The sequence below is a fragment of the Pistacia vera genome, unplaced genomic scaffold (assembly GCF_008641045.1).
Source record: "Pistacia vera cultivar Batoury unplaced genomic scaffold, PisVer_v2 Contig641, whole genome shotgun sequence".
Taxonomy (NCBI): domain Eukaryota; kingdom Viridiplantae; phylum Streptophyta; class Magnoliopsida; order Sapindales; family Anacardiaceae; genus Pistacia; species Pistacia vera.
The window spans coordinates 46,010-68,862 of NW_022196492.1; the positions used below are offsets into that span (position 1 = coordinate 46,010).

Consider the following 22,853-nt stretch of genomic DNA (forward strand, 5'->3'; position numbering starts at 1 on the left):
CAAATCTTTGTTCCCTTGTAATGCTTCAATGGAAGCATTTTGAAACGTTGTGGAATTTGGAATTGGACCCTCCAACTCATTGTAGGAAATGTCAATGCTAGACAGGGCAAACATATTTTGAAATCCTCCTAGAATGAACCTAGAAAGGTTATTGTGGGAGAGATTCAACTTTTGCAAAACCTCCAAATCACATATTTGAGAAGGTATCTTTCCTCTAAGTAAATTATAACTCAAATCTAGCTATGAAAGTTGACTTAGCTTTCCCAATTGAGGTGGAATTTCTTGGGTAAACTGGTTGCTGCTCAAATTCAAGGAATAGATTTTCAACAAGTTCCCTAAATTTTCAGGTATTGATTTGGTCAACTTGTTAGCCGACAAGTCAAAACAAGTGATGTCTGAGAGGGATCCAATTTCCAGAGGTATACCACCAGAAAGTTTGTTCCCATTCAAAATCAGCTCCTCTAACAGACTCAACTTTTCCAGTTCTTTTGGAATCACTCCAGCTAGAAGATTTGAAGAAAGATCAAGTCTACCAAGTTTTGTTAAGTTTCCAAGCTCAGCTGGAATGCTGCCAGTAATTTTATTAGCTGCAATCTTTAAGGTGCCTAATTTTTGACACTTTGCGCAGTTAGACAAGATTTCACCATTAAACCTGTTTTGGCTGAGATCTAAGTACTCGAGGTGTGGATAGATGCCAAAATCTTCTGATATATCACCAACAAATTCATTTTTTTCCAGGCAAAGTCTCTTTAGGCTTGTGCAATTTCTCAAGCCTTTGGGGATTGGACCTCGGAGATGGTTGCCATTCACTGTGAAGTTCTCAAGTAAACCACTATGACAAATATTTGGGGTAAAAAACTAGTGAAGTGATTGTTATCAAGTGGCAATACAGACAAGTTCTTGAGATTTCCAACTTCTTGAGAAATCGAATCGGAAAGAGTGTTGTTACAGAGATAAAGAGTTTTTAAATTGCTTAAATTACCAAAAGAAGGAGGAATATGACCACTCAGCTGATTTTCGCTTAATTCTAAATACATAAGAGACTTCAAATTTCCTATGTCCTCGGGAATCGATCCAGAAAGTTGATTATTGTATAATTGAAGAAGGATGAAGTTTTTCAGACCACCTAGTGATGCTGGAATTGAACCAGAAAGATTGTTAGAGTAAAGGCTTAATTCTGAGAGAGATACAATATTTCCTAATTCTTGAGGAATCGAACCAGAAAGTTGGTTTTTGAACATGTACAGTATAGTTAGGTTTCTCAGGTTTCCAAAACTTGACGGGATTGGACCAGTTAAGCTATTGGTATCTACATCAAGTTTATCGAGATTGGAGAGGTTTCCCATTTTTGGAGGAATTGAACCAGAAAGTGAATTGAAAAGACACAAAATACCCAAATTGCTCAAATTACTCAAAGAAACAGGAATTGAACCGTCCAAATGGTTACCAGACAAGGTAAGCTCATTAAGGGAACTCAGTTGGCCTAATTCTTGTGGAATTGAGCCATTTAATTGATTATCACCCGGGTGGAGGGTTTCTAGCTGTCCTAGGAGGGTAATTTCAACAGGAATTTCCCCATAAAACTGATTCATCGACAAGTCAAAATACTTCAGTTTTGAAAGATTACCTATTTGTGTCGGGATAACACCAAAGAGTTCATTTATGCCAAAATCAACATATCTAAGATGGGGAAATGATGAGAATGACAATTCATCGAGCCTACCTTTTAAACTTGAAATAGACATGCTAAATCTATCGATTCTTCTGGCAATGTTGCAAGAAATTCCAGACCAAGTACAAGGGCTTATTCTGTTTTCGGGTTGAGTAGAATTATTAGTGGTGTTTATAGGAGAAAAAGTCCTTAAAGATAGGGGAGAACGGTTCTGGTTTTGAAGGCTGGCTTTCCATTTTAGAAGAGCTTGTGCTTCTTCAGTGGAGTCAAAAGCAACCTTGTGAGATAATTGAAACACAACAAACAGGATCATACTGACAAGTGAGATTGTTGTCTCCAAGGTTGATAAAACCATTGTTTATTCAATTTCTACTTGATCCAAAGCTAATTCTGAACTTTGATATATATAAAAAATTCCATCTAATTTAGAACAGTCATTAAGACTTTGCAGTATATTTAAAATAATTCCATGAAATGTTTCAAAAGAAGATGATACTCCAGGACACTTTTGAAAGTAGCGTGTTAGGTTTCCTCAATTACCCTAATTATAAATTAAACCAAGTGAGACTTTAATGCCCACTTCTCCGTCTCAAAAGTCTCTCATTTGTAAAATGTAATCATGCAATATCCAACACCACTAACTTTTTTTTAGCAATAAATATATGAGTCAACCATCCCAAGTCAAGGTCTTTGTCTTTTACTGGATGCGTTTTTAAAAGTATTTTGATCATTGTAAAGAGGTAGGTCCTCTTTGATTGATACACTTCAGGGTAATTTTTCTCTGCCACTTATTGGCTAAAGAGGACCTACCTCTTTACAATAATCAAAGTTTTTATGCAAAACAATGTTCGTTTTGTTTTTTCTTTCAAATACTAAGGAAGAGATTTATCTATGTATATAGACGCAAATTGAATATTTGATGGCAGTAAAAACCTTTGAGTAACATTTTCTTTCTTTATGACTAGCACTAGTAGTGTTCAATCATCATCCATGAACAACAAATTTCAAGTCCTGAATACCTCAAACTTGAAATGATTAATTTTAAAATTTATGCCATGTGAAAAACATTAGATATACTTTGAATTGGTCATGCACAAAATGATTATGTAACTTAAGAAAATATTTTGAGCGTATTTTTCATTAATTAGAGTCCCCGTCCATCACGGAAGCTTCAGTATTAATTGTAAAGGGAGAACGNATCTAATCTACCAGTCAAAGGAGCTTATATTTTTCGTACTGTTTTATTATATTTTAAAAGCGTTTATTGAATTCAAAATAAGCAATTTTCTAGAGGTGGGTATTTGAGACTGGGTCTATAAATCACCGGTCCTAAGAAGTTTGGTCCCAAAATAGGACCAGGCCTAAGGAGGAGGGCCCGTTCCCTCCACTGAGCCCTCCTCCAAGTCCTAGGCCTGGACCCAAAATTTTTTAAATATTTTCATTTTAATCTCTTATACAATTACATAAAATCTCCTATAAATTTTGAAATAAACATAAATCATAAGGGTTAAAAGGAAACTTTACAAAATTTATTAAAGAAAAGAAAATTACCTTTCTTTCAACCAACTGTCGCATGACTGTTGGCAGTAGCCAACTGTCATTTTTCTGGGGGGGCGGGGGCAAAGGTTTTCTATTTTCATTTCACCTCCACAACTACATTATAAATAACCCTAAAATCTTTCATTTTTTCCACACCACTCAATCTTTTATTCTCTCAATCTCTCTACTCCAAATCTTCAATCAAATTCTCATTCAATATATATTTATATTTATAATTTATTCATATTATTTATTTATATTATTCAATTTTTTCTGTTTTTCAATATCATCTCTCATTCATATTATTAATTAATTTCTTTTCATTTTAATTATTTATTATTTTATCATAAATTTATAATAGATTCTCGAAATAATGCATTCGGGGGATTATCCCCAAATGAGTTTTACGTTCCATCCACTGAAGAAATGGAAGGGTTCAATCCATTTTCACCATTTCCTCCAAAGGCAGCAACTGCAATTCCACAACCACATTCGATCGGGACAAGGTGTAGTCAAACACATGTGAGCTACGAGTCAACGAGTACGGGCATAGCCCAACCCGCCTGACCGTCAAGAGGGTCGTGTCCGATGTATGGCGACAGTTCACCAAATCAAAACGGCCAAAGACAAATAGGGAGGGGAAGAATCGTGTGGGATATGTAATTTATGTGGAACCATTATTGGCGCTGAGAAGGGGACTTCGACGATGCGATGACACGTGGAGAAGAAGCACCCCCAAATAATGCAGTTGCCCAATACATCTTTAACTGGATCAGGTAGACAAATTCAAACTCAACATAATCTTAATCCATAGTCCTTAACATGGCAATACAATGCAAATGTTGCACGAGAGGAAATAGCAAGATTCATAGTTGCTATGGACTCTCCCATTTGTTTATCTGAAAATCCTTACTTTATTCACATGATTAAAACTGCATTTTGTCCAGCATATACCCTTGTTAGTAGAAGTACAAGTAGAAAAGAAACTTTATAACAAAATAAATAATAAACTTAAAAACGACTTTCAAAATTTTAGGAATATATCTATNCGGAAAATGAAAGATCTACGCGTTACGACACAGATCCGATGGGTCTGTGTCGTAACGCAATTTTTCGGCCAGATTCCGGCGGTGGTGGCCGGAATCTGGCACTGCGGGGGTGGCGGGGGTGTTTTTGTTATTTTATAAAATTTTTATATATTGGGCTGTTTAGTCAAATTAGCAAACCTAGGGGGTTTTTTAGAAGTTTTTAAATTTATAAAAAACTAAAAATTAAACTTTCAAGGGTATTTTAGTCTTTTCACTATTATCTAACCAAAATCATTAACAGAACATGACGGAAGGTATCCATTTGTCGTTTCAAAACCTTTTGGGTATCAACTTATCATTTCAACAAACCTTGGGTATGTATAAGTCGTTCAGCCTAATTGTAAAATATAAAATCCAGTCCGTGTTTCATTCAAACAATGTATGGTAATTGGGGTATAATTTTGATTTGGAAAAAAACAGTAAATGGTCTTCTTCCTTACCTCTTCAAAATCTTGTTTGAATAATTTGGATAGTCAAAGATACATTAATGATTTCTGAAAATTTCTCTCTCCAGTTTTGCTAAATAAATAATTTGGATGGCTTGTGTTAAGTGCCAGCTGCACCGTTTCAACAACTAATTCAGAATTTATGTAACCGATCGCTCTCAAGTCTCAATGTAGCTAAATTGCGGAAATGTAATATTTTTGATTAAATATGTAATTTAGTAAAATACAGAAAAAAAAAAAAAAAAAAAGATTTGCTTGGTTTTAGCTAAGCTAGTAGAAATATGACAAAACTTACAACACAATAGATTTAGAGACTTAAGAAAGATGGTTCTGGGATGACAAGATTTAGTTGCACAGTCAGCACAGACACAACTTTATAGCAATAAATATCTGAGTCAACCGTCAACCATCCCAAGTCAAGGTCTTTCTCTTTTACTGGCTGCATTTTCAAAAGTACTTCGATATTGTAAAGAGGTAGGTCCTCTTTGATTGATATGCTTCGGAATAATTTTTCTGCCATTTATCGGCTAAAGGGACCTACCTCTTTACAATAATCAAAATAAAGCCCTAGCCACGAATAGAACAAGCATTTTTAAGGCAAAGTCAACAACATGGTGCTTGAAAATCTACCCAAAATAAAGCCCTAGTCACGAATAGGAACATGATTTCTAAATATGAATCAGCAAATGGCAGATTGTGCTAAGTGCCAGCTGCACTGTTTCAACAACTAATTGAGAATTTTTGTAACCGATCAGTCCCAAGTCTCAATGTAGTTGAATTCCAGAAATATGATAACTTTTATTAAATATGTAATTTAGTAAAATACAGAAAAAAAATATATGTCTGGTTTAGCTAAGCTGGTACAAACAGGATAAAACTTACAAACAATAGATTCAGAAACTTAAGAATGACAAGATTTAGTTGTACAAAAGATGAGACACAATCGGTCTAGACTGTGGACTTGCATCTAAGCATAAAAAGGCCAAATCCATGATGGTAATCAATTTGTTCCGAACTTCTAGGGAGGGAAATGGAAGCCTTGGATCCAACATATCATTAAGCTCTATGTTCATGCTTACAAATGAACCTGAAAAAGAGGCGAGAACATCTCCGGGATGCTTCCCTAGGATGACTTCCAATGCCAACACCCCAAAGCTATACACATCACATTTCTCGGTCACCTTCATTGTGTAAGCAAGCTCTGTAAAGTGAAAGAAATATGCAACCTTTATCATTGATTATCCAATAAGGGTAGTGTAAAATGATAGTGAAGGAATTATATACCTGGTGCAACGTATCCATATGTGCCTGCAAGTTGATTCCAATTAGATGAGTCTGGCTTGAGAAGCTTAGTAGTTCCAAAATCTGAGACATGAGCTACATATTCCATATCTAACAGGATGTTCTTGCTTGATATGTCGCGATGGACAATTGGTGGGAAGCAATCATGGTGCATGTAAGACATGGCATGAGCCACACCTTTTATGACGTTCACTCTCTTACTCCAATCCAGCACTACTGCTCCTGCTTCATTGCTCAGAATTGCGGCCAAGCTACCCCTCTCAAGATACTCGTAGACTAAGAATGAGTGTCGAGAATGTGAACAAAAACCAAAAAATTTCACGATATTTCGATGCTTTATCTCTGTCAATACCCGTATTTCACTCAGGAAATCTTTTTGATTGGCTATATCACCTGTATACATAGAGTGGATTTTCTTAACTGCTACAATATTCCCTGGTGATAACTCAGCTTTGTAAACACTTCCATAACCACCTTTCCCAATGAAGTGATTGGCATCAAAATCCTTGGTTGCTGCTATGATTTTTTCATACATCTTTCTTCCTTTAAAAGTTGATATCGAGAGAAATTCTTCATTGTTCATCCCACTTTCTTTATCTTGTGAGTCTCTCTTTGTTCTTCTGGAACTAAAGAGTATACAGATCACCACAAGAGAAAGAACAAGAGCCCCTAGAAGAGGGAAAAAAACTGTAAAAAGATTATCCAACCCTTTTTCAAGCCACATTTTGCTGCAGGTGAAGTTCTGCAAGGTCGTAGCCCTCTAACATCACCACACAAATCTTTGTTCCCTCGTAGTTCTTCGATGGTAGCATCTTGAAATGCCGTTGTGTTGGGAATTGGACCTTGCAACTGATTGTCAGATATGTCAATACTCAACAAGTGCATCTTCTCAAATTCTCTTGGAATGAACCCAGAGAGGTTATTGTGGGAGAAATTAAGATTTTGCAAGTCCTCTAAAACACAGATTTCAGAGGGTATCTTTCCACTGAGGAAGTTATGACTCAAATCTAACTCTGTCAGTAGACTTAGCTTCCCCAACTGAGGTGGAATATCTTGGGTAAAGTGGTTGTTGCTCAAATTCAAGCTGTACATTTGCAACAAGTTCCCTAGAGTTCCAGGGATTGATTTGCCCAACCTGTTTGTAGACAAATCAAGACTCTTGATTTCGGTGAGTAATCCAATTTCCAGAGGTATACCACCAGAAATTTGATTGCCATTCAAAATTAGACGCTCCAGAGAATTTAAATTTCTGAATTCTTTTGGAATCTCCCAAACTAGATTATTTGAAGAAAGATCAAGAACATCTAGTCGAGTTAAGTTTCCAAGTTCAACTGGTATACTGCCAGTAAGATTATTCTTTGCCATCTTTAGGGTGCCTAATTTTGGACACTGTCCCCAGCTAGATGAGATTTCACCATAAAATTTATTATGGCTGAGATCTAGTAGATCTAGCTTTGGATAGATGCCAAAATCTTCAGATATATTTCCAACAAGTTGGTTTCCTTGCATAAGGATTCTTGTTAGGCTTGTGCAATTTCTCAAGCCTTTGGAAATTGGACCAGAAAAATTGTTGTCATTCACACTGAACCTCTCAAGTGAACCACCATGACATATATTATGGGGTAAAGAACCAGTGAAGCCGTTCTGGTCTATTTCCAATATAGCCAAACTCATGAAATTTCCAATTTCCTGGGGAATGGTACCAGAAAGATCGTTATCACGAAGGAATAAGATCTTTAAGTTGCTCAGATTTTTAAAGGAACCAGGAATAGAACCACTGAGTAGATTTTGGCTCAACTCTAAATCAACAAGGTTTGTCAGGTTTCCTATTTCAAGGGGAATAGAGCCAGAAAGTTGATTTTTGTATAAATGAAGATTAAGGAGATTTCTCAAGGCACCAAGAGGCGCTGGAATTGAACCTGAAAGATTGTTGCTATGAAGACTAATATTGGTGAGAGACTTCAAATTTCCTAATTCCTTGGGAATGGAACCAGAAAGTTGGTTTATGAACATGTGCAAGACTTCCAGGTTTCTAAGGTTTCCAAGACTTGAAGGGATTGGACCAGTGAAGCTATTTTTATCGATGTAAAGTTCAAACAGATTCGAGAGGTTTCCCATTTCTGGAGGAATGGGACCAAAAAGTGAATTATTAGAAAGAGACAACCAAGCCAAGTTGCTCAAATTTCCCAAAGAAGTAGGAATTGAACCATCCAAGCNCATTGCTCTACTGTGATAATAAGTCAGCATTGCAGATTGCGGCAAATCCCATGTATCATGAGAGAACAAAACACATAGAGATAGATTGTCATTTTATAAGAGAGAAAATTCAAGGAGGTTTGATCATTGCAAGATATATACCAACTGGAGAACAAGTGGCAGACGTGATGACAAAAGGGTTGGGAAGGCTTCAACATGAAAAACTTTTGTCCAAGTTATGCTTGAAAGATATACATAAGATGCCAACTTGAGGGGGAGTGTTAAAGATCAAGTTGTTATGTATATAGAAGAAAACTTAGTTAGTTAGAAATTAGTTATGCTGAGCTGTAAGTTTGTTAAGATAGTTAGAAGAAATTAGTTAAACGACTGTGTATTATTTCTTTGTATATAAGCAACAATGTAACAGACTTCTCATTAATTGAATAAGAGAATTCTTCATTTTCACATTTCTTGCCCCCAAATTAACAACTACAAAAAGCATAATAATCATTGCGTGAAAACCCAACCGAAACCTTAGAAAATTGAGGATCCATAATATATACCCGATTTATGAGATTCTCAAGACAAGCACTTCTGCGCTCTATAGCCAATAATCACTCAAACGGTATCAATTCCCAAAACTCTTAAACACGATACCCCAACATAGTCACTGTAAGTCTGTAACAACTTAATCCATAAAAATAAGAAATTACGGGATAAAAAGAAGAAAAAAGCTAGGGTTTATTGGTTTAAGAACCCTTATTTTTCTTAAGAAGGTTAATAGAATAAGTAATTGAAAGTCACCGGTTTAGTAAAAACAAAGAGTGGAGAGTGAAGTGGCAGCGATTGCTGATCTTTGATTCAGATGAGTCGCATTTGAAATTGATGAAATAGATTGTAACTCCTTTAATGCCAAAAACATATTCTTCCAAATTTTCAAACCAAACCAAACAACCTTTAATCAGTTGTTATTACGGGGAAATTTAGCTGTCCGGCCATCCAAGTTTCCATTTAACAAAACCGCCATGAAAATCTTTTTGATTTTTTTTGGGTTAAAAAATATGACGTGACAAACTTAACGGTAATTAAAGCAGCAATAAGTATTTGGGTGAAAAGATTTAAACATATGTGGGTTAGCATATAATAAAGAGAAGTTGATTTAAAATTTAAAAGGCAGAACACATTTCTCTTAGGTTCTTTCTCTCCCTCGTTTCTTCTTTCAATTTTCTGCAATTTCTCAATTTCTTTTCTCTTTGCATTTTTTTTATTTCTTGCCATTCCCGATTAAGTTATAATGGCTGAGTCCTTAAAAAAACAGAAAAAAACCTATATACTCCCCAAATTGTAGGCACGACTGGGTCTACCAAAAATGAAGAAGAAGTAGTTGTGGTGAAGTAACTTTTGATGACTGAAGTTGCTCCACTAGGAGAGGAGACAGCGTCGACGGAAGACATTCTATTGGCAAAACAAGGGAGGGCAAGAGTTGAAATTGAAACTAAAGCGGAGGATGCCGACGCAAATTCCAAACGTCGGACATGATCACTTAAGCGATTTTAGATCGCTTAAGCGACCAAGAGTAAAAGCAAAGGATCGCTTAAGCGATCTGGTATATGACAGAAGATCGCTTAAGCGGTCTGGTATAAGCGATTTTAGATCGCTTAAGCGATCGTATATCTAGACAGAAGTTGATTCTACCTCGAACACGATCACTTAAGCGATTATAGATCGCTTAAAGTGACCAACGTTAAAAGCAAAGGATTGCTTAAGCGATCATGCGTCTGGGCATTTATTCATTGTCTTGTTCATGATCGCTTAAGCGATCGTAGATCGATTAAGCGACCAATAATAAAAGCGAAGAATTGCTTAAGCGATACTTAAGCGATCCTACGTCTGGACACTTATTTATTGTCTCGTTCATGATCGCTTAAGCGATCAATAGTAAAAGCGAAGAATCGCTTAAGCGATACACTTAATCGCTTAAGCGATTGTGCAGCGATCCTGTGTNTTCTTTTGATTAGCAATAAGAATTGATGTAATGCGGTTCAATTTGAAGCAATTAATTTCTCCTTGCAAACCCTATATTTACTGCTAGTCTGTGCGTCCAAAACGAAATTGGAGATCGAAGAATGATAAAGTTGTAGATATAAACCTATTGAAATGAATCTATTGAGATAATAGATTAATAGGTGTAATTTACCTTCAATGAATTGAGACTAATCTGTTAAGCCACAGCCGTGGGCCTATTTTGGTCGAGACAAATAGCTGGATTAGGCCATATTCTTAGGCTTTGTTTCCGTCGTGGAGTGAGTCTGGGTTAGGCCATTGCCATTGGACATTCCGATGTTTGGATTCTGAATTTGGGTTAGGCTATTGCAGGCTGAGTAGTAAAGGGTTTTGCAGTAGCATTGAGTCTGTTCCAGTCCATGACTTTGTGTACCCAGATAGCCGCCGAGGACATTTTTATATGTTTCGTCACATCAGTCGGCCTACGAATCTGCTTTTTGCGGTATAGGTCGGCAAAGCGTTTATTCCCAGTCAATAAATAAAGCGTCCATTATTAAATTTACAAGAAATTTGTCATTGGCGCATTGAAAACCTGATAAATGTTACTCCGAAAGAAAATGCACTAGTCTCTTTCTCTACAGCCAGGAATACGGACAAATAAATTTTGGTTTATAGACCTGTTACGTCTTGTCACTTTTCTACTAGAGGTTAGTGAATGGGATAAGAGGCCACCCCACTGTGCTTTTAGTATTGACTTATTTATGTTTTTAACGTTTTCAAGTTCAGTATCCTCAATGTACAGAGGGAATTATTAATTCTATCTGATGTATAAATGTAATTAATTCTTGTACGTATATGCAGCATATGTTGTATTCAGTATTCAGATCCTAGGAGCGAGTGTCAACTGTCAACAGACTTAAGGCTAACTACAAGTCAAAAGAAAGTTATGAGGCAGAGCAGATCAGTTGCACCAGTCATTCCATATTTTTTTCACGCTCGTATTCTATTTGTATACTCACCTATCACACCATCTATAAATAAGTAAAACCATGTCACTTCCAATTCTGTAGTAGTACTTTACTTCTGCAACCAAACTTATCCTTTTTATCACTTCTAAAGTCTCTCTTTCACTAATTGTTAATTACAATATGGTGGCTGCTATTTAATCAAATTAATTATCTTCTGTGACACGCTCAAAACAAAAGATTGATTGGTTCTCTATTTGTGATTGCGTAAGAGTCCTCAGAAGCAAGCCAGGACCATGTGTGAAAAGTCTGAAGGTTTTGAATTTTCTTCCCGTGTCTTGTTTTTTGTTGCCTTTATTCATTTGTTTCTGTAAGGGATTCTATTCCTTGGTACTAAATATACTGTTCTAAAAGGCTGTGTTTTTTTTTTTCTTTGTTGCAGAAGTTAGCAGTACTGAGTGGGTATTCATAAAGATGAATGAACAAGAAGAAGACCTAATTTATCGGATGCACCGACTGGTTGGAGACAGGTAAGAATTTTGTCTTTATATTTCAGCTTCTTCTTTATTCTCTTTCAGCGTTATCAATCAAATAAGCTGCCGGTTTCTTTCTAATATTATTCTACTTCTTTTTAATTTCCTGATTGCTTATTAGTGGTCGATATCTGTTACTCCATTTTTCCTCTACAAATTATTGAAGGGACTTTGAAACTTCTGCATGTTGTTTGAGTACAAATTAACTATACTCATAATCATAATAAACATTTAGCCTTATGTTTCATGAATTCAAGCACCTTTAATTTTTGCGTATATATTTGAGCGGCAGAGAAAGAGACAATTCACTGGATAGAGTGAGTCCCATGTGCACTGCCGGAGAAAATAACAGTATCTGGAAGTGGAAAAGCTAAGGAATAGTAACAGGTTTTAAGGCTACGCTACTCGTATCATTGAAGTCTTTTCACAAGCTGTACGTGGTTGCAATAGCCTATTATTAGGGTGTACTTAGTACTTACGACCTAGAATATCATAATTAAATTACAGCCAGAAGGTTTCGAGCACTGCAAATATGACAGTTAATTAAATGTTTTAAGACTTCTAGGATGAAAAAGATTTAAGATGCTGGGGGATTTAATTAATTTATAGCAAATCCTAAATCATTGAATGTGAAAAATAGTGTGAATAAATGACACCAAATAATCATCACATATAAACATAAAATTTATAGTGATTCGCTCTTTATATGAGAGTTACATCTACTTTGTTATTGCAAAATTTCACCATGAAGAAGAAAAAAAAAATTGCAAGAATCTTTCACAAGCCTTATGAATTGGTTCACTCACTAAACCTTATTTGGTGTCTTTCACTCTCTAATTGTGGCTTTACCTTCTATTCAATTTGTGATCTCTAACTCTAGGACTTAACCTCTTTTTATAGGTAATACATAAAACACATTTCCTAATATGACTCAAATCTCATATCCTAATAGGAATTATATTTTAATTCCTAATACAATTATAATCATATTTCTAATTGTATTCCTAAAAGAAAATAATTCTATATAAACACAAATTAGGAAAACTCATGTCCTAAACTAATTCTAATTTGGATTGAATTTGACTCCACAATCTCCCACTTGGAGACTAATTCAACATGTCTTCAATTCTTTGCTTCCATCAGCAGGGTCATCAACTTCTCTTTCTTCAAGCGAGAAGTCCAACTGAAGTTGTACACAACTTCAGTTTCTCAATGGTAACCACCTTCGTAAACATATTAGCTGGATTTTGACTCCCTTGAATCTTCTTGAGAGCTATAACTTCTTCTTCCAAAACTAAGCGTATGAAATGATAATGAACTTTTATGTGTTTTGTTCTAACATAGTAGACTAGGTTCTTTGCCAAGTGAATTGCACTTTGACTATCACAATACAAAGCGCTTATCTCATAATTCTGACCCAATTCTTCTAAGAACCGTTGTAACCATATTAGCTCCTTACTAGCTTCTGTCATAGCAACATGCTCTGTCTCTGTAATAGAAAGAGCAACAATCTTCTGTAACTTTGAAACCCAATTGACCGTTGTACCACCTAATGTAAAGACATAGCCCGTGGTACTCTTGCGGTTATCAATGTCACTAGCCATATCAGCATCCACATAACCTTGTAGCTGTAAGTCTGACTTCCTAAAGCATAATGCTAAATCTTTAATACCTTTCAAATATCTAAGAATCCATTTTACTACTTCCCAATGTTGTTTTTCCTAGATTGCTCATGTACCTACTCACAACTCCCACTGCATGTGCTATGTCTGGTTTTGTTCACACCACGACATACATAAGACTCCCAATCGCTGATGCATAGGGTACCTTCGCCATGTAGTCTCGCTTATGCTCTATTGTAGGTGACCAATCTTTGGATAGTTTAAAATGACTAGCCAAAGGAGTACTTACTGGCTTTGCTCCATCCATGTTGAATCTATGAGTACTTTCTTCACATACTCTTCTTGTGATAGCTTCAAGAAACCTTTGGCTCTATCTCTAGTAATCCTCATACCAAGGATTTGTTTTGTAGCTCCCAAATCCTTCATAGCAAACTCCTTTGACAATTGCCTTTTTAACTCGTCCATTTCCTATTTACAAGCCCCTGCAATCAACATATCATCTACATATAATAATAGGATGATATAGGAATTACCAAGTTTCTTGAAATAACAGCAATGGTCTGCTTGGCATCTTAGGAAACCGTTACTACACATGAACCCATCAAACTTCTTGTACCAATGTCTAGGCGCTTGTTTTAGCCCATATAGGCTTTTTCGAAGTTTGCACATTATTCTCTCATTTCCTTGTACTTTAAAACCCTATGGTTGCTACATATAAATTTCTTCATCTAGTTCTCCACGAAGAAACATCGTCTTTACATCTAACTGCTCAAGATGAAGGTCTTCTTTTGCCACTAATTCAAGTATTGTTCTTATTGTAATCAACTTGACAATTGGAGAGAAAATTTCAGTGTAGTCAATGCCTTCTTTCTGTTGAAATCCTTTCACAACCAGTCTTGCTTTATATCATTTGTTGCCATCATGTTCATCTTTCACCCGATAAACCCATTTGTTTTGCAATGCCTTCTTCCTTTGTGGTAACTTTGTCAACTGTCAGGTTTGATTTGTTAATAATGAGTCAATCTCATCCTTCATAGCTAGCTCCCACTTGATTGAGTCATCAACTTGCATTGCTTCCTCGTAACACTCTGATTCACCACCATCAGTTAATAAAATATAATGCAAAGAAAGGGAATACCTATGTGGTGGTCTTATAGTCTTGGAAGGTCTTCTAGGTTAAACACGGGTGTTTGTGGTTCAACTTCTTGAGCTATATTATCTTGATCTTCTTGCTCATTGTCTTGCATGTCATTCATTGAGAAGTCTTTCAAAGGAATTGCCTCTTGCTTCTTCACTTCAATGCTTAGATTTTCTAACTTCATGTTAAGCCTATCCTTGTACATCACTTCTTCATTGAATATGATGTCTTTGCTCCTTATAATCTTGTGGTTTTGATCATCCCAAAAACGATAAACAAACTCGGCGTCACCATAACCAATGAAAAAACATTTGTTAGATTTAACATCAAGCTTACTTTTAAGAGTAGAGTCAATGTGAACATATGATAAACAACCAAACACTCTTAAGAAATAATAATTTACCTCTTTGCCGCTCCAAACTTCTTCTGGGATCTTGCAATTTAGCGGTACAGAGGGTCCTCTATTGAGCAAGTAGGTTGCAGTATTAATTGCATCAGCTCAAAACGTTTGTGGTAGTCTAGCATGCAATCTCATGTTTATTTAGGGTTCTATTCATCCTTTCGGCGACACCATTCTGTTGAGGAGTTGTAGGAATGGTCTTCTTCATCTTGATCCCATTATTGGTACAATATGCTTTGAACCCTTGATCAATGTACTCTCCCCCATTATCGGATCGCAAGCACTTCACCCTTAGGTTTGTCTCATTTTCAACCATGACTCTCTACTTTTTGAAGTATCAAAGACATCAGATTTATTTTTCAAAAAATAAACCCATACCTTTCTGCTCACATCATCAATGAATGTCCCATAGTACTTTGAGCCTCCAAGGGATGACACAAGAGCGGGTCTCCACACGTTTGTATGAACCAACTCCAACTTCTTTGCCTTTGGTTCCCTTACTACTTTGGAAAAACTTACTCTTCTTTGTTTGCCAAAGATGCAACCTTCACACAAACCGTATCAATCAACTTCAACTCTGGCAGTTTTCCCTTTGATTGAAGCTCCTTCATTCCTTTCACGCTCATATGCCCAAGTCTACAATGCCACAAACTCGAGGTAACACTAGCATCTATGACTACAACTGAATCTCTGTACCTAGAAGTCATGTAAAGAGTTCCAGTTTTATTCCCATGAGCAACCACCATAGCTCTTTTAGTAACTTTCCATACACCACCTAGAAATGACACACTGTGCCCTTCATCATCAAGTTGCCCAACTGATATTAGATTGCGCATCAATTTTGGTACATGCCTTACTTTCTAGATTTTCCACACATATCTATTTGCCATCTTCAACCTAACATCACCCATACCTACAATATCCAAAGGTTCTCCATCTACCAGGTATACCTTTTCATGATTTCCAGCTGTATAATTTTCTAGAATTGCACGGTGTGCAATGATATGAAATGAAACTCTTGAATCTAAAACCCAAGAGTCAATAGAATTATCAACAGATAAAAGTAAAACATCTTGTACCTCCTCAGTTACGACATTCACGGCGTCATTATCGTTGTTCTCCTCCTTCTTTGGTGCTTTGCAATTCCTCTGTATGTGGCATTTGTTAACACAATTCCAGCACTCAACTTTTTTTCCAAACTTGGACTTGCTTCTTCCATTTCTTGATTTTGATCTTTCTCTACCTCGGTTTGAATTTCTATCGTAGCCCATGGCTTTTGTTTGAACATTCAAAGGCTTAAAGCATTTGATGTTATCTCACCCGAATCTTTCCTGCGAACCTCCTTAGCAAGAATTTTGTCTCTAACATCTGTGAGCTTTAATTTCACATTACCTGTTGAATTACTAATTACTGCTCTCATAGGCTCCCAATTATTTGGTAGGGAGGCCATAAGAATTAGGGTACGAACTTCTTCATCAAAATCAATTTTTACAAATGATAGTTGATTAATAATTGTATTAAAATCATTCATATGCTCTGTCACGGAAGCACCTTCTCTCATCTTAAGATTAAATAATTTTTTCATAAGATATATTTTGTTATTCGCAGAAGATTTCTCATACATATCAGACAAGATCTTTATCAACCCTGTTGTGGTTGTCTCTTTCGCCACGTTACTTGCCACGTTCTTGGTCAATGTCAACCGAATAACTCTTAATATTTGTCTATCAAGGAGTGTCTAATCTTCATCTGACATCTTTTCGGGTTTTGCTCCTAGGAGAGGTAGATGTAATTTTTCGCCATACAGATGATCTTCAATCTGCATCTTCCAAAACGCATAATCTGTTCTATCAAACTTGTTGATCCCAGGTGCAGATCCTCCTTCTTCTCCAATCGTCACTTTCTTCATTGAACATTGCTCTGATACCAAATGTTGGGGGGATTTAATTAAATACTAGTAAATCCTAAATCCCTGGAAGCGAAAAATAGTGCGAATAAATGATACAAAATAACCACACACATAAACACAAGATTTATAGTGGTTCAATCTCCGTATGAGGGCTATGTTCATTTTGCCGTTGCAAAATTTCACTATGAAGAAGAAAAAAAAATTACAAGAATCTCTCACAAGCCTCACAAATTGGCTCACTCACTAAACCCTATTTGGTGGCTCTCACTTTCTAACTGTGGCTTTGCCTTCTATTCAATTTGTGGTCTCTAACTCTAAGGCTTAACCCCCTTTTTATAGGCAACACATGAGACACAATTTCTAATAGAACTCAAATCCCATATCCTAATAGGAATTATATTTTAATTCCTAATACAATTATAATCTTATTTCCAATTGTATTCCTAAAAGAAAACAATTCTACTTAAACACAAATTAGAAAAACCCAAGTTCTAATCCAATTCTAATTTAGATTGAATTTGGCTCTACAGTCTCAACACAAGAAGGTAATGATTCTTCTCTGTATGTTAAACATATGACTTTTTAGCTAGCGTATGCCTTTTCAGCAAATTAAATTACTTCTTGTGATCTGAGGCCAAAAAAATTGCAGAAACGAAAGAAGAACAGATGAAACATACATGCATTTAAAATAGTCTTACCATTATAAGCATTTTCTAGGCCATGTCTTCTCAGTTAGCAAATTAGTTTTTCTGAAGAAAAGGGTTTTAAAAATGGAAAAAGAAAACCGGCTAACATGCATGCATTGCCATTTATATGGCGATGACAAATAATTAAGCAAAGGACCTTGCCTTAAAGCACTGCCGTCTTAAAGTCCTATCCTGAGCTTGACCGATTCTCTTAAGTGGTTTGCCACACCACATTTTTTCCTGTTTCAAAATTTGATTCTATGCATGTGTGTGGAGGGTAGTATATGTGTACTTCAGGGATAGGTATTACTAGTTGCCACAAGTTAAACCACAACCATATAAAATTTTCACCCTTTTCTTGAATCAAAATGTGTTTACGAACTCTATTTTTGCATTTTCAAAATCAAGTAAATAAGAAACTTAATTAATTCATATATACGGTTTCAAGTACAGGTGGGATTTGATAGCTGGACGGCTACCAGGGCGAACAGCAGATGAAATAGAGAGGTTTTGGATTATGAGACATAGCCAAGTATTTGCTGAGAAAAGAAAGGAGCAGCAGAAGGCTTTGGCCTTGGCCAAAAATAATTCATAATGAATTTCCCCCCACATTTATGTTCTTGTTGGTATATATATAATATAATTCTTAATTATTACCTTCGATCTTCTGCTAGCTAGTTCATTGCTTGTGGTGATCATATTCATATTTTTCCAGTGTTTTAAGATCCGACCCAAGCTTTGACTCGGTTAAAGACTTGAGTCTCAGGTTAATCGGTTCAACCGATAGATTAGATTGGTGATGTCATCAAGCTGACATCAGCATGATTAAAAAAAATTAAACTGAATTAAATACGATTTTAGAAAAAGAAAAACTACCTTACACTTAATTCAAAATAATGAACAAGCAAATGAATTAATTAAATTAAAAGTGAATTGGAAAACATAAAGAGCATCTAATTAAATTAAAAATCTTATCTCTTATCCTTATCCCATCCTCATTCTCCCAAACAAGATCGCAATCATCCATTTCTTCTTATCCTCTTTATCCCAAACAAAATCCCAACATCCATTTCTTCATTCATCTCCACCCCTGCAAACACATCTCCCACATCCGATCAAACAAACTCACATCTTTCCACATTTCAATCATCAAACAAAAATCACCAAACCACGATCATCATCAAAAATCTTAATCATAATCAAAATCCAATGGAGCACCCACCAAAGTCAATCCTCTTCATGCCCACAGCCCCAACCTCCTTCCTCGCTGCTACTGTTGTCGTTGCGCCTTTTCAGTTTTCACCACCTCCTTCAATAACAGAAAAATCAGCTCCAAATGTTTTGGTCTTACCGGCGTTAAGAAATCGACCAAATCAACGATTTCAAGAACCACCAGCTGCCTTCTGCTCGCATTTAAGAGAATCCTTGATGTAGATTTCATTTTTACGGATTGAATTGAACTTTGAAGACCCAGGTACAAGAACCAAAATTTTCACCGGTTTTCACATTTTTAGTGACCCGGTTTTGATGCCGGACCGGTTGAACTGGCGGATTGTTACTGTTTATCCGGTTTAACCCCAGGCCAATCCGGGTTAAATGGCATAAATAGGTTTAAAGAATGTCCGGATCAGTAAAAGCCCCGGGTCTCGGTCAGACCGGTCGAATCGGTCGAGCTGGGCTGGGTTTTAAACCATTGTATTTTTTAATTATGTTGTGCAAAAAATACACACTGATGTCAACACCACCAATTAGAACTTAACAAGTACTCAAAGACAAAGTGGTGTTAGCTGTCAAAACTCAAACCGCCTCAAAGAGATATTTTATATCAATCACATTCATTTTAAGAAAAGGATTAAGGAGTAAGAAGTGGTTCTCACGTGTTAAGGCAACTTGCAAAAACACTCATTACGTTGACCTTAAAGGTATAAATAGAAACATCTCTTCACGAAAGAGGAGGTTAGGTATATGAGAGATGGACACAAACAAGAGCTTCAACCATTACTTTTTCTCTGTAAATAAAGTATTTTTCAATTTTTATACGTCTTATAAGCAATATCAGAAAAATAGTCAGAGAATAATAAAATAACAGTGAATGTATGGATTTGCTTTAAGCATCTGAACCATTATAAAAATTTCTCTTGTCAATCTATTATTTATATTCTATACCATGATTAGCTATCTCATGATCATTCACGTGTAATATGTAAAAACACCTTAATATTTTACATGTATAAATCCTTAGTATCAAAATCACCTATCAACGAATTAGTTTTTCATTTTTGTAATTGTTACTTAAGTGAACAATTAAGTTTTTTATTTGGGAGACTGAATAAAGTGGACACTCTGGCTGGTTCTGCTTTACAGAATTCAAGTATTATTAACTGGGCCACGGCTTCCTAATTTCCCTCCTCCATTTATTTCCAAAAAAACATATCAAATGCTTAACCGCACTTAATGTTTCACGATCCCAATGTAACTCAAAACAAAATCGTGATAATCGCGGAAGCGGTTGGGATTTGACGAGGGTGTTGAATTGTCTGATCACCACACAATTCTAGAGCTTTATATATACTGTGTAAATAAATAAAATAAAAAATAGACAAAAATAATGCGTGCGTGGGAAACAAAGTAAATTAAAAACGATGATAACACATGCAATACGATTGTAACGTGCTCGTTTTGGTGTTAAGGAAATGACTTCTAGCCGTTTCTTTTGCCATATTCAAAAGATGCAAAGATTATACGTTGACTAAGGTTATGTGAATGATGACATGATCTTTAAGATATCAATCTGTTAGACCCATAAATTGATTCAATCTTCCTTAATTATCTCGATTATGTAAATTTCCTTACATTTGTATTCTTCTGTGTATACTCAAATACAATTCCCTCTTATTGCAACTGTCTTCAATTTCGTGCATATTTATATATTGTGGACATGTTTTGTACATTATTTGAATATATCTTATTGTATACCCAAAATCTAATTGTTTAAATCTTGTATCACGTATTGTGTTGTAGGATAAACCTTTTTAAAAAAATAATAATAAATTAAAAATTTTAAAAATTAATATTATCCCTAAGATTAATTAACGAATTTTATGATATTATTGGCTTTAAATTATGATATTACATAATAAAAATTAATCACAAAATTATTGGCTATATGGCTCAACTTGGATATGGGTTTCATCAAGATGATTTTTCATTGGATTACACCACCCCAATATGGTACATGTAAGATGCAATCTATTTTTCTTATTCACTTTTTTACAATGCTCCCATGTAATATCATCTAATTTTTCCTTCTTATTTCTTATGATTTAAATCTCAGACTTAATCTAATGGACCAAAAGAGGCTGCAAAAAAACAAATGAAAAAGCATAAACATAAGGAAAATAAATCAAAATTCATATACAAGAACTCTATAAATTTGTTTTCCATAAAAAAAATACGATTAAGAATTACCTGATATTCTAATATTATATTATTTAATTACTCAGGTTGTATTCAACAAAGATGGTCTTATAATAAATTATTATTAAAAGATGGGTCTCATCTAATTCTAAAGATTCAGCATTCCAATAATATCATCGATTCATCCAAGTATACTATAATCCAAAGTTTAAAAAGATTTGGGCAACATTAATTTGACCGTAATGCAATTTGTTTAACGGCAAATACCCAAATGGTTACTTTTAACTGATTATTAAAAGGTGAGAGGATTCCATGTAAAAAGGTTTAACTTCGCAAGTAGGCTCCATTATTCAATTAAAAGCAATAGCATGTTAAATGTCGTTCATGGAATGCATAAATAATGTGATTAGCCCATGGAAAGTAAAATCACTTTTTGATTTATGATAACAAGACGAACAAATGAAGGATTTTGTAATATTATATTACTTATAAAGTCTTCAACAAAAAGCAGGGGATTAAATCTATAATGAAAAGAGAAAAAGAGCAGCTTAATTTACCTGAATCAATTTGTCCAGAACTCAGGTGATGTCCAGCTTAATTGGTTTAATTGCTAAGGAGTGGGGACCAAGAGGCACAGTTGCTCTTTCACCATGAGTGAATCTAGATGGGGTAAAATTAGGGAAGGATAAATTTGAGTAGGTTTTAGCAAGCTAGGGTCGGGTGACCCAGATCCGACCCAATCCATTTCAAACCGATCCAAATTTTTTGGACCAAAATTAATAAAGTCATATCGGTTTGTATTGATATTTTTAAAGATACAAACCGATATGTATCGTATTGTAAAATACATATCAATGTAATGAAAGGTTTAAGATATACTATCTGATACGTATTATTGGTGACCCGTATCAAATCATATTGTAGGATACGTATCGCGTATCATAGGATAGTGATAACCATGATTTGAAATATGATTTTCTGAAAAACTATTTTGAATAGGATATGATATGATTAAACCAAATAGGATAAGATTTTGAGAATTTGTTTGGTATATTTTTGGACAAATTGTTTTGAAAATATTTAGATTACTTTTTGTTCCCTTATATTTGTTAATTTAGCTAAATACCTCTCACAATAAAAGTTTATAAATTAACAAAAATACCCCCACCCACCTAACCGACTGTCAACAGCTAGCCACCACCGTCAGACAATAGTCGACAGTCGTCGGAATGGCTCACAACCGATTGGATCTGATTTTTTCGGCCAGATCCATCTTGTATCTGACGGGAAACGGTTAGATCTACGACTAGAATGTAGAATCTGGCTGTCAATGATAGCAAAGATGTGGCTGTCGTCAACGACCAGATAGATCTAGATTTAAATTTGGCCGTTTTCGGCTAGATCCATAAAAACAGTCAGATCAACACATGATCGGTTACATCCGATCGATCGTGCGTCATTTTGGCGCTGGCCGCCAGTGATGGCCTGTGGCAACGACGAGCAGTCGGCGATGGTTGCTTGTGGGTCGATAGTGGCTTGGGTGGGTGAGGGTGTTTTTGTTAATTTATAAATCTTTATTGTGAAAAGTAATTATTAAATGTTTTGAGTTGAATAGAATATGATTGGATTTTGAATTGAATTCTGTCAATATTAAAACAAACATTTTTTTTACTGTTTACTTTAAATTAGATAATATAATAGAATTTTAAAAAGTTAAACAAACAGGGGGTGTATTTTCTTAAAAATTTTCGAAATAAATTTAAAATTATTATATAGAATTTTTAACAATAAATGGAATGAGATGGTCAAGGGAGAATCAATAATAAAACAAAAAAAAGTATACTTTTAAAATACGGATTTAAAGAAATCTAGTGAGTGTTTATTGTACCGTTGACATCAAATGAAAGTTTGGGACCATGTCGTCCTAGGACTACTC

The 22,853-nt window shown here is 35.3% G+C and overlaps 4 protein-coding genes across 4 annotated transcripts; 1 reads left to right on the top strand and 3 right to left on the bottom strand.

Annotated features, from left to right (window-relative positions):
* Positions 1–240: 240 nt before the first annotated feature.
* LOC116111516 (MDIS1-interacting receptor like kinase 2-like) lies at positions 241–2,027 on the bottom strand. The gene is made up of 2 exons (XM_031397695.1): positions 895–2,027; positions 241–832 (listed from the first exon to the last, which is right to left on the bottom strand). The coding sequence occupies exons 1-2, from the start codon at positions 2,025–2,027 to the stop codon at positions 241–243; spliced, it is 1,725 nt and encodes a 574-aa protein (XP_031253555.1).
* A 3,565-nt stretch (positions 2,028–5,592) lies between these two features.
* Positions 5,593–7,448, bottom strand: LOC116111520 (MDIS1-interacting receptor like kinase 2-like). The gene is made up of 2 exons (XM_031397698.1): positions 6,030–7,448; positions 5,593–5,946 (listed from the first exon to the last, which is right to left on the bottom strand). The coding sequence occupies exons 1-2, from the start codon at positions 6,769–6,771 to the stop codon at positions 5,663–5,665; spliced, it is 1,026 nt and encodes a 341-aa protein (XP_031253558.1). The 5' UTR covers positions 6,772–7,448; the 3' UTR covers positions 5,593–5,662.
* On the bottom strand, positions 6,814–8,267 carry LOC116111517 (MDIS1-interacting receptor like kinase 2-like). Its single transcript, XM_031397696.1, has 2 exons — positions 7,010–8,267; positions 6,814–6,896 (listed from the first exon to the last, which is right to left on the bottom strand). Exons 1-2 carry the CDS (start codon positions 8,265–8,267, stop codon positions 6,814–6,816), a joined length of 1,341 nt encoding a protein of 446 aa, XP_031253556.1.
* A 3,022-nt stretch (positions 8,268–11,289) lies between these two features.
* Positions 11,290–18,204, top strand: LOC116111519 (transcription factor TRY-like). The gene is made up of 3 exons (XM_031397697.1): positions 11,290–11,527; positions 11,655–11,742; positions 17,954–18,204. Exons 1-3 carry the CDS (start codon positions 11,509–11,511, stop codon positions 18,093–18,095), a joined length of 249 nt encoding a protein of 82 aa, XP_031253557.1. The 5' UTR covers positions 11,290–11,508; the 3' UTR covers positions 18,096–18,204.
* Positions 18,205–22,853: the final 4,649 nt, after the last annotated feature.